This window comes from Astatotilapia calliptera, chromosome 20 (genome assembly GCF_900246225.1).
Source record: "Astatotilapia calliptera chromosome 20, fAstCal1.2, whole genome shotgun sequence".
Classification (NCBI taxonomy): Eukaryota; Metazoa; Chordata; class Actinopteri; order Cichliformes; family Cichlidae; genus Astatotilapia; species Astatotilapia calliptera.
The window spans coordinates 5,592,362-5,604,761 of NC_039321.1; the positions used below are offsets into that span (position 1 = coordinate 5,592,362).

At 39.8% G+C, this 12,400-nt stretch overlaps 1 protein-coding gene across 2 annotated transcripts in view; it reads right to left on the reverse strand.

The window, feature by feature from the left end:
* Positions 1-8,187, reverse strand: part of jph2 (junctophilin 2) — a 27,391-nt gene extending 19,204 nt beyond the window's left edge. For both annotated transcript variants that reach the window (XM_026153340.1, XM_026153343.1), the window contains exons 1-2: positions 6,780-8,187; positions 2,350-3,166 (exon numbers count right to left, since the gene is read on the reverse strand). In XM_026153340.1, the coding sequence (XP_026009125.1) occupies positions 2,350-3,166; positions 6,780-7,158 (1,196 nt within the window). In that variant the 5' untranslated portion in view covers positions 7,159-8,187. The remainder of the gene's footprint in view (positions 1-2,349; positions 3,167-6,779) is intronic.
* Between the last annotated feature and the right edge of the window lie 4,213 nt (positions 8,188-12,400).

The following is a 12,400-nucleotide window of genomic DNA, read 5'->3' on the forward strand; positions in this document are numbered from 1 at the left end:
TTCATGGGGATGATGAGACTTATGGGTTCCCCTGTTTCTAGGCTCTGTGTTAAACTATAAGCAAACTCATTTAGAAAAATCCAGAGATCTTCTGCTCCTCAGGTATTCAACTAAATCCTCTGTCGACTACGATCTGGGCTTGCAGCAGGAAGCACATATAGAGATTTCAGATATGTATTCTCCTCCTAACGTTGAAATCTATCAGAAAGCTATCAGATATTCAGCCACTCCTGTAACTGAGTGCAGTGGAGCTCTAAAGGTCACTCCAGTCTCACTGTTTGAATATGTTGTACACAGTGCCAATTCAGGCAGATAAACTGAGAAACACACACTGAGAGGGAGAAAAGTTATGCCTGTGAACTTTCCAGTTTCACCACAAAAAACTAAACAGGTAACCAGAAGAACCCACATGAATTTTTAACAATGGGTTGTCCAGTTTGTGCTATAATACATTGATTAAAGGTATTTCTGTTATAGGTTTATTTGGACTTGCAGCCAAAGCCATGGATGATTACAATGACAGATAAAGGCTCTAAATAAATGTTAGTAGTATGTGAACTTCATTTGCCTTCACACAAACTGACCTTTAGCAAATCCTAGCACGACTTTAAGCCTTTTAACCATTTAATTTACATATAAGTCACAGGGCTAAGCACCTGTTATAAAAGCAGTGCTGCTGAAAGGTTCTGAAGGCATTTCCTGGATCATAAAAGACTCTTTCAGCCATCTGAATAAATAAATATCTCATCGGCTCTACTCCAAAGGTTGCCAAACAATTCAAAACTATCCTTATTCACATTACGGAAAATCATAGTAGCTAAGACAATTACAGCACATAGTGTGTTTGTGTTTATGTGGATTGCAGTTTGGGGGGTGCCTACATACTTGTCTTTACTCCCTTTTGTAGGATTTTTAAAATAATTGATTTTATTTTTGTTTTATTTATAGATATTTCTGTCTGAACCAGTGCAGTGAAAAGAAGATTGACATTTCCATCTGCTGTGATTTATATTTGGTGATGTCGGCTCTTTAGAGGTGGGAATCACCATACATCCCACGATACGATATTATCACAATACTTAACGCACGATACGATATTATTGCGATTTAAAAAAAAATAATTTTTTTTGCAATATTCAGATTCTGTACATAAAGGTAAACTTTGATATTAGATAAAATGAATATTGATAAAGTCTCGCACTCAGTCTTTCTCTCATTTCAGTTAGTTTTATTGTTGACAAACTGAACGGTTTGTATTACAGTCTAGTCCAACTTAACTGAATGCAACCATCTGGTACAATTATAGCTATTCTGAACTATGCAATATGAAAACTATGCAGCCCATTCAGCAACTGAAGAATTTGAGAGTAAATTAAAACAAAATATAAATTTACATTAAATAAAAAAGTTTTAAACTTAATTAAAATAAAACATGTCTTAAATTAAAATAAGTAAACTGTCATGTTTATTGCTGCCAAAAAAAAGTTAAACACATTTGGACAGTGAAGGAATGTCAGGATTCTTGCTCAGAAAAAGGATCAACATGCTCTGAGCACAAAAACCTTTTTAGTAACAAAATATCGATTTCTGCTGTCCCTGTATCGATACATTATTAGCAAACAAAATATCACGATACTACACAGTATCGATTTTTTCCCCCACCCCTACGGCTCTCATCGCTCTTCCATGTGTATATCGGTAATGGACAAGCTAGTGAGAGCAGCAGAAGGACCCAAGGACAGAACAGAGTGGGCTTCAATCAAAAACAGATCAGATATTAAGTCAAAAACAACATTAAAAGAAGAGAAGGAGTGCAGGTGCAAAGCAACATGCTTATGTGCAGCTACTGTAAGGAGACTGTAAGGAGACTGAAGCACCCACATGGGATTTTCCAATTGGAAGGCACCGATATCTGCTGATCTGCTGGGTTTGTGCCGAGTTTGACAAAAAATACACTTGTGCAAATACTTCAAAAGTAGCCAAATTCTACAAATACAACAGAGCCAGCGACCCTCAGTGGTATTTAATACCACTGTTAAAGATCGCTGGAGATTTATCCAGCGATCCATTTTCTTGACAGCTTAGCCTCACTGCAGGGGGCTGAAGCTGATCTTAGCTGCAACTGGACAACAGGCTGGATATACCATAGAAAAATTACAAGTCCTTTGTAAGGGAGACATCCACTAACACTCACATTCACACTTGAGGCTAATTTAGAATCACCAGTTAACCTAAGAAGCATGTCGAAATCATAGTTTTGCTCTGAGGATAGAAAAAAATACCCATAATAGACCAAATATGATTTAAAAAAAAAAAGGCATGAGAAGAATGATCTCTCTGGTTTCTTACCTGGAAGCAGCAATCTCTGCCTTCTGCTTGCCGATGGCTGCAGCCCTCTGAGCACCCTCCACTGCCCGCTCCACCTTCTGCTTGATCTTGGTTCCCTTCAGCTGGATCACCCTCTTCTTCATGGCTTTCACCAGCATGTTGTTCATGTACTTGCCTTCTTCCTTCCCTCCCTCAGCGAACGTGGTGCATCCGTAGCCGTGTCTTTGGTTATTGAGCCACTCACCCTCATACTTCAGCCCGCTGGACCTCTCGCTTATTCCATATCCTGAGCGCTTGTCATTCTTCCACTCGCCCATGTAGACCTCTGTGGTGGTGGCGTCAATGTCAGCCTCCACTGGGGGGAAATCCTCAGCTCCAGCCAGACTTTCATCCCCAATGCTGACTGTGGAGTTGGTGTCGCTGGCGTTGGAGCTGAGAGCTGAATCCGGCCTCAGGAAGCTGATCTTGCTCTTCTGGCTGGACAGCGATGTGCTTGAGTCGGACTTCTTCAGCTTACCCAGTAGGGAGCTCCTGCGAAATAGGCCCTTCTTCTTGTTTTTAACAGCCCCAGGGTCCACCTGGAGTGTGAGGGCAAAGCCTCCTCGAGACGGTCCCAGCTGGGTAGGAGTGGCGACGGGTGTCTCCTCACCTGAGGCATTGGTGGTGGTGATGATTGGGACGTCTTGCTGCAGGACGGTGCCATTGCTGTGCTCGCTGCGAAGGGAGGTCAAGGAGGTACGAAGAGGGGAGCGGACAACTGCTGCCATGCCGTAGGGGACGCTCTGTCGAACACCATAGCCGTGCCGCATCCCACCAGTGAACTGACCCTGAAATGTACCTGGAAACCATTAAAAAAATAAGTTGTAAATATTTTGTTACTACACCGCAGATCCTGAGCACAAGGTATTTAACCCTAGAAACGTGTTTCCACCTTGATCAGGATGAAATCAACACCAAATCATCTACACTGGGAAAGACTGCACTGCACTTTTTATGGACATAGAAGACAGACCCCACTAACACTGGAAATCATAATGACATTTACAATCAGGTCAAAGACTCCCTGATCTTTTGTTCAAGAATGCTTTTTGATCTTAGAAAGAAGTTTTCATAGAACTTTAAGATTTTGAGATGCAGATTTTATTGACTTCCCCATCCTCGTACACTTTTATTTCTGATCAAGCAATTGCAAAACCACTGGAACTGCAAGAAGGTGGTTTGAACAGCTTACTATCATTAAGAACTTTGTCATAGACTCTGGGCAGAAAGCACAGGATTCTTTTGCTTTTATTTTGAAATGATTGCTGTTAAACATTCCAGTCACACGTGACGGTGAGACAATCCAGTTAATCAAGACACAGTCGAGAAATTACCAAGAGGGAGAAGCCCTGTGACAGCCTGCCTGATGGACAGACAGGGAGCGCAGCAGCATGTGCCGCCTGTTCTTTCTTTTTGTTTATTCTCTCCTGTAGTTTGTGATTCATCCTGTTTACTGTTTGTTGTCTCTCCTTTTCTGTCTTCTCTGTCCACTCACTCACCAGTCAGTTACAGTAGCTCCCTAATTCTGAGTGTGTATGAGGTCTCTTCCTGTTAAAATGGAGCACTTCCTCCCAGTGCTTGCACACAGCGTGATCATGTTGATCTTTCATTATAAAGCACCTCGAGATAGCTTGTGTGCTATGTAAATAGCACCTGCGAAAAAAGTATGATTTTTATTTGTTGTGCCGTCTGTATTTTGTGCTAATTACACAAAGGAGGAATGCACTGTGTTAACCCTACATTGTATCTTATACCCTATCCTGATGCTCACTATCTGAGAAATGTTACCTAACATCACAGCTATACAGACTTCAACACCTTTGATAAGTCTGTTAAGAATATGCGGTATAAACACATTATATTGATTAGCAGAAGGATAATGGCTCAGAAATAATTTAAGAGGCTGCAACTATCTCTAATTTGCTCATTACATTAATGCAAAAGCATGTGATGCTTTCATAGCTCCTGCAATAAATGTATTGACTCAAAGTCAGCTCTTAAGTTTTTGCTCCTTTCTGTGTCTTAGCAGAAGTTACTGTTCAGCAGTGGAAACACACCAGCTCACAGTATGCAAATGGAATCACCCACTACAGCAGGGATTCAGTGCATTACCATAAATTAAATTGAAGATTGTGAAAATAGTAAATCTTAGCACCTTAGTTTCATTAGCATGTTAATAATGCCATTCTTAACATATTAGCCTGTTAGCCTATTTGAGTCCAGGCTCACAGAGCTGCTATCGCTCCTGGAGACTGTTGTTTAAACGTTCATTTCTGCCAAAATGTCATGGATATCTTTAGAGTGACACATCTCATTCAGTACTACCCTCGCTGACAAATCATCTTAGTGTCTGTTCTCATGCTAAAATTGATGTGTGTGGATTACAGTGACAGCGAGGCCTCAGCCTGCAAGGCCAAGAGGGCACCAAATATGTGGGCTATTATTAAATCCTGACATCTGGTGCTCTCACACCCACCCGCCTCCAACCACATCTTCCAACGCACCGCACCTCAAAGCTGATGAGTCAGAGGTTAAGGAGGGAAACCACTGCTGTTGTACAAACACAATTAATTTTATTCATCTAACTCATTTTATTAAGTAAGTGAGCTGACGGGCTAAGTAGAACCAAGAGAAGCGCCCAGAGAAAGTGTACAAAAAAATGCACACACAAAGTTTGATAATAATGTTTCCTTCCTGATACACTGTTAACACTGTGGCCGCATTCATAAATGATATACAAATGACATAATATACAACGTATAACAGTTGAGAGGACTAGTACTGCTGCACAACTACTCACTTTACTACACGTTTTGTATGCTTAGTACTTTTACTTGTGTAAGACGTAGACTTGAGGGCATTTCTTTTTGTGTTTTTATTAATTTTGAGTACTTATTTTGCCACTGTGACGTGTAGTGTAACAAACTGGAAACATCCATGTAGGGGTTTTTAGCTCCAACAAACTCTGAGCACCTCTTGACTGACAGCAGCAGGGTGGTGTTTTCTTCTTGTTACAGAGGCATCATTAAAGACCACCGAGTTCATCAGGCCGGTCTGTTTTGCACTCACGGATTTGTCTCCAACAATCTTGGCAGGAGTTTGCTTGTGATGTTGCAAGATTTACAAGCAGAACAATAGTAATAAAGTACTGCACTTCAGGACTTCACATTTATTTTATAGCTATAGATAGCAGTTAAAACCATGAAGGTCATGATGTGTTCAATTCAGCTTTTAAAAGCACATCAAGAAGTTGAATCACCTAAACCTTTTCAGTTGTCAAGTGCATCAGTAATCTCAGCAATACTGACTGAAAATCCTCAAACTAGCAACGTTTCCTCATTGAGAGGAATGTTGTGAAGAGGTTCAGCCACACGATGACCTCTGACCCTACTGTGGTCTGCTGCTGCAGTTTTAATATATACAGTATATTTCTTAGCTGCCCTTAGCCATCCTGATTAATATTAAAATAATCTGAATACTCATAACTCTGCAGAGACCTACAGCAGCAGCATTATTTTTATTTAGTAGTAACTATGTACATTTAAATCGGTATTTTACTGAGTACAGTAACAAAAATACTCAAGTCCTTCATTTATCTATTATTAGTTTTACTTAAAGATTCAGAAACCCGATTATCCTGCTGAGACATGAATCTGCAGTTTGACCACAAGCATCTGTTCATCTCAGTGCCATGTACTCAAGTGATGTACTCAAACATAGATAAGTGGATGTGCTTGAGCATGTGTACTTACTTGCTGTAGTACAGTAAATGGTAATTTATTTGATTATTTCTATATTTAAGGAGTAATACGTTTATCAGCACTAGCTTTAGAGGCACATTAGCATTTTCAATGACTATAAGTAACTCTTTTCTGTGGTAACTAAGTACATATACTCAAGTATTTCACAATGGTTTTCAGGTACTCTTTCTATATGTAAAGCGTTCTCCATTTAAAATATCTGAATCGGCAGTTTTAATGTGCACGTCTTTCTTTAAACAATAACAAAGTGCATATATGTGAATATTTCACTTTTTCACAGTTATAAGGTGCCCCCCCCCCTTTTTTTTTTTTGCTGTATATTTGTTATCCTTCTGTATAGATTTTTGTAGAGGTAATAATTTCGCTTTCCATTGCACTGTTTATGTGGCAACTTTAGTGTTTTCTTACATTTATTTACGAATTAAAGTATCGAGTCTATCATACAAGTCTTGCAAAGAAGTAGCCTTTACAGACTAATGATAATTATTAGATACACATGGCATACAAAATATGTGATATTCAATTAAAACAACGAATACTTCACATATCAAACTTCTAACAGCACATTATCGAAAAATATAAAAACATCAAAGTTTTTTCCCCCCCCCCCCACTTGTTGGTCGTTGTGGGCATATTTAATGCGACTCTCACCTCCATCCGCATACGTCTCTGTGCCATATCCATCCTGGAGCCCGTTATTCCATGTCCCCTCATACTTTGCTCCGCTGCCAACACTGATCCGGACGCCATATCTCCCTTTGAATCCATGAGTCCATTCCCCTTTGTAAATCCAGTGTCCTTTGGTTTCTACTCCCAGACCGTGACGCTTCCCCTGCGACCAGTATCCCTCGTAGGTGTTCCCGCTGGGCCAGGTGTAGACTCCCACCACCTCGAAGCCGTAGTTCCAGGAGCCCGAGAACTCGCCCTGTCCTTTGGGTCCGGTGCAGATGCCATGGCCGTGGGCTTTGCCCCCCTCCCAGCCTCCGCAGTAAGCTCCACCGTCATCAAACTCAAAGCGACCTCCACTCATTCCTCACCGCAGAAAAACGCACAGAAAGTAAAGCTGATTTTTTTTTCTGTTACCTGTCTAAAGATAAGAGCTCCGTTAGTCTGACTTCACCTTCACCTGACATTAAAACTGGCAGGAGATACCCTCAGTGCTGAACTTGGTTTCTTCTTTGGGTTTGGGGGTTTCTGAGCGTGTCCATGAAGCTCCGGGGCGCACTTCACACTTTATTCTGTTTTTCCTCCCTTCTTTTCTCCGGATTACTCCACTGTCTTATTGGATTCGTCGATTAAGCTAATTAACTACCCACTCCACAGATTCCCTCCAGGATAAATTATACCTCGTTGCAAATTTGGATCCTATTACCGGTTACTGAATCGGAATTGTTTCTGTATTTCTGTCTTGAAAAGCCAGGGATCTTACATGGCTTTACCAGGTGGCCACAGAGAAAAGCCCCTTTCCCCCTGTCCCTGCCACCCAGCTATCTCCCGACAGTCGCTGCTGTTGGAAATATTTTAGCAGACCTAACAAGGCGACCAATCCACACACACACCCTTCCAAAAATACAACCCAATCCTTACTCTGCTGCCTGCAAGGAGCCATGCCAGAGAGTCTTGCCACTTCGGGACAGGACTCTGCTCTCTATAGGTTTTACTGCTGCACACACGGTGCGCCCAGTTAATGCAGTTGGAGCGCAATTATTCTCTAATAGGCTGTTAAGCTTCAGCAGAGAGATATGTGAGCGCACATGCACCACTGTTGCATCCAATTCATCTTCCTGTATGACGGAAAAGCGCCTGTGGTTCTCGTGACATTAAGTCAAGTGCAATATTTCCAGTGCAAATTAGGCTTCAGCATGTGTCTCTGTGGTTTATTTCTCCATAAATGTAGCCATGCATATAGATCCCTTTTGGTACCATGTGTGCTGCTAGTATGTTATATATTCCTGTTTTACTAGGAAAAAAATGTTTCTCTGTCTAGTTTCTTCTGCTTTCTAGTTCCCCTGTCTCCGTCTTGTCTGTCATTTTTTTTTTAGTTTTTTTTTTCCAGTTTTACTTTGAAAGTTAGTTTTGCTGTATTTTACTTCCTTTTTCCTCCTTTGTGGTTGTATCCCTCATCCTCATCAGTTTCACCTGTTGCCCACCTGACTTTCATCACTAATCACACTTATCTGCTACACTCACTGGCCCCTTTATTAGGTACAGCTTACTAGTACAGGTTTGAGATGATTGGAGCGTTGTGATATGCTGCATTACCCTGCAGGAAGCAGCCATCAGAAGATGGGAATACTGTTCCCATTATGTCACTACCAACAACTTGACCTGTAAATACAAGGCAGGATGGAGTCATGCTTTTATGTTGTTTATGGCAAATTCTGACCTTACCATTCAGGTGAGGCAACACAAATGTCATCAGGTCTGGTTTTTCCAAATTACTCTTGTATAATTTTGGTGAACCTGTATGAATTATAGCCTATCTCCTTCAAGGTTTGACATGTTGTACATCAGAGATTCTCTTCTGTATATAATGAGTTGTTATTTGAGTTACTGGTACCTTCCTATTAGCTCAAAAGAGTCCGATCTCTGGCATCAATAAGGCATTTTCACACAGAGAATTGGTGCTCACTGGATATTTTATCTTTTTCAAACTGTTTTCTGCAAACCCTAGAGAGCACTGTTTGGTAAAATCCCAGCAGGTCCTTAAATAATTAAACACTTAAATACTTAAACCAGCACCAGCAGCTACGCCATATCCAAAGTCACTGAAACCACCTTACCCATCCGGATGTTGAATTTGGACTTCAGCAGGTTGTCTTGGCCATGTCTATATTTGTATATGCATTGAGTGTAAATGCAGTCTTGTGGTTGGCTGATTATTTATTTGGAGTAAAAAGCAGTTAAACAGGTGTGCCTAACAAAGTGGCCAGTGCGCATATATTCCTCTTTCCTTCTGTTTCCTTCTGTTTATGTTATATATTCCTGATTCCTGATTGTCTGCTTGTGCTCTGTGTGTTTACCTTGGATTTAATGTACCCCTTTTATGGATTCTTGCTTTAACTCCCAGACTTGATGTATGACTTTGTGTACTTTGTGAACAACCATGAATTCTTTTTCTTAATTTTTTTGTGTGTCCAAAATCTGAGCCAATGTAACAACAGGAGAAAAACAAATCCAACATAAACACTCACACTTATGCCCCTTCCAATGAGACATCAGATCTGCATCAGTTATGTATCACTCTTCAGCCCTCTGCTGGAGCGTTTTGGTAACAACATATTTTGCTTGAAAACTTGAGTTGTCAAACTTGGGATGACTCTGTGCCAATTTCAGGAGCCAGCATACGAATGAGGGCTGCACAAGGAAGTATGCTGTGTTTGTAACTTAAACTAAATCTGAGTCAGTTTATCACTGATTTATATTTCTGAAACATTAGTGAGGTGACATATCTTGATCAGCTGCATCTATCAGTATTTAGCTTTAGTCAGCTTTGATTACTAAAACAGAACAGTTCAGTCTGAAGGGACCATGCTCCCTTGTTCTCATTCTGTTGTATCATATTACGTAATGAAGGAAATCTACCATGCAGAATGAATTCCTTGCTTATGGCGCCGGACAAAAAGTTATAGCGGTGCAGATTGTCTTGCAGACTGGCCTAAGAACACTGGGCTTAACATATCCTAAATCAATTGAACCACTGGGTTCTGTAGAAGAGGAATATGTACTCAGCTATTTTAATTGAGTAACGGTGTTTGTGCATTCATGTTAAGTATCCTATTACAAGGAAAGGGTTTGCACTTATACTCCTTTGCTTAAGATAAAAAAGGTAGAAAAATGCCTGTCTAACATACAATGTTAAGCTTTTGATAGCTTGACCTTGATATTAATCAATTGCCATTTTAAACTAGTGTTTTGGGATTGTTGTTTTTTTTTGTTGTTGTTTTTTGTCTAATGAATCCAAAATTGGGCAGTGGGGTCTGTTTTTGTTGCTTCCAAAGGTCAGAACATGAATCTGTGATTTTTAGGAAATTATTGTTACCCAATTTGACTGCTTAAAACTGCTTTCAAGTCTTGGTAAGAACATCTACTCTTTTTGTATCTGAAAAATGTTAACTTCTATTATTTGAGGTAGCAAGTCAGAAAGAATCTGAGCAGACTTCTTTAGCAACTCATTGTCTCAGCTGCAGGCTCAATCATTTACCAGTTGTTTCCCTCAGTCTTGAATAATTACTGAAATAAACTCACGTGAAAGGCCTAGAGGAGGAATCATATGTGGAATATTTTTTCTAAGGAGTCAAACCAAAGACTCAAGCCTCCCAGTTTATTCTTTAAAAACACGTTTAGTTACACATGTTTAAACTGTAGAGTCTCAAGCTAATAAAATAGGTTTAGGGACAGGATTGCTTAGACTTTGTCAGATAAAAATTAAACTATATTGAAATGTGCATAACTCTTCAGTCTTCACAGGGTGCATTTAGAAAGGCATCTGAGCTACAACAAACAGGTCATGAAAAGAACAAGGAGTCCTGTGAACAGATGGTAAGACCCCTGCAGAGCCCTGATTCTGGCTTCCTGGAGTCTGTCTGGGATTATGCAGGAAACCAGCAGAGACTGAGACAGACTAAATCTCTGGTAAATTCTGGACTGGGCTGGCATTTCTATAGCAAGCCATGTCCCCAGGATATGGAACAACCAGCCCAAACTATGTGCTAGGCTGCCAATGAGAGCTGCTGTTTTGGAGATTACACTCAATCATTCACCTTATTTTACATGGTTACTCCAGTTTGTTTGCACCTAATTAATAAAAACATTTTCAAAAGTTCTCAATTTTTATTAGAATTTTTGCAGAGAACTGGCCTTTATAGTAAGCTGTTGCATTTATTGCATATGCAGTCAGTTTGGTAGAGCACATATTCAGTTCAGAGTAGCATAAATAAGTCTGAAAAATGATGCTCTTTAAAAGAACAAAAACACTATAACATCATACAGGAAAGTGTTTGTTGCGTTGCAAATTATTCTATTTGTTGTGTCTAACACTGAAACAAAACACTGAATAGCATTTTTAAAAATCAGCACCCTGACTTAAGGTAGACTTCTGCACATAAACAGAAGTCAACTGTTATTGGATATTACTAAAAAGATGAATATAGTTTACTGTGCTGCAGGATGTCTAACATATTTTTTTTTTTGTAAAACCAATAATATATTTCTAATCTCAATGCTAATTAAGTCAAAAAGCAAAGAAATTATGTATTTATTTCCAGGGTTGGGATTAGTTTCAATTAGTTGTGGTCAAACGTTTACATCCACTCATGGACGTCATGGTTAGTTTGGGCTTTTAATTTGAACTCTTCTTTTTCCAGACTGGAATCATCGTACAGCATACTTCTTTTATGACTTTAAAATTAGGTGGAAAAGTGTGAATTTGAAACTTTCTATAATTCACACAGGATCAAAAGTATACATGCACACCCACTGATAATTAAATGTCCTTTAGAACAAGGGTCAAACACAAGGCCTGGGGGCCAGAATTGGCCCAGCAAAGACTCCAGTCCAGCTGACTGGATAACTTTAGAGGAAAAACTCTTAGTTGCTATGTTTTAGTTTTACTACTGTTTTCTACCATTTATACTACACTACAGTAATAAAGTAACATAAACATTCTCCTTTTTTTTTTTAAAATAAAGTCCTGCTGACAGTTCTTTCATTTACTACAGCAGCATTTCTTTATCATTCCTTTATTTATTCTTATTAAACGTCTTTACACTGACAGAAAGTGGAGTTTCACCGCTCTGTATGTGGGGGGTAAAAAAAACTGATATATACGTGAGCTGTATGTGGCCCTTGATGTAAAATGAGTTTGACATCCCTGCCTTAAGAAACTGCACCTCAGCTACATGCTTTGGTAGCCACCAACAAGCGTCTGGAATAATTCTGACTGGATATTTCACCACTCTTCGTGGCACAATTGATAGAGCTCATTTAAATTGGTTGGTTTCCTGGCACAGGCCTGGCTTTTAAGCATAGTTCACAAATAATAATAATAATGGATTTCATTTATATAGCGCTTTTCGGGGCCCTCAAAGCACTGTACAATTCCACTATTCATTCCACTATTACCCAAATAGAACCCACACAGGAACAGGGAAAACATGCAAAATGCACACAGAAAGGCCCCAGGGAACCAGTGGGTTCAAACCCAGGATCTTCCTATTATGAAGTGACAGTGCTAACCACTATGCTGCCTAATTACTTCATTCTGTTTCCAT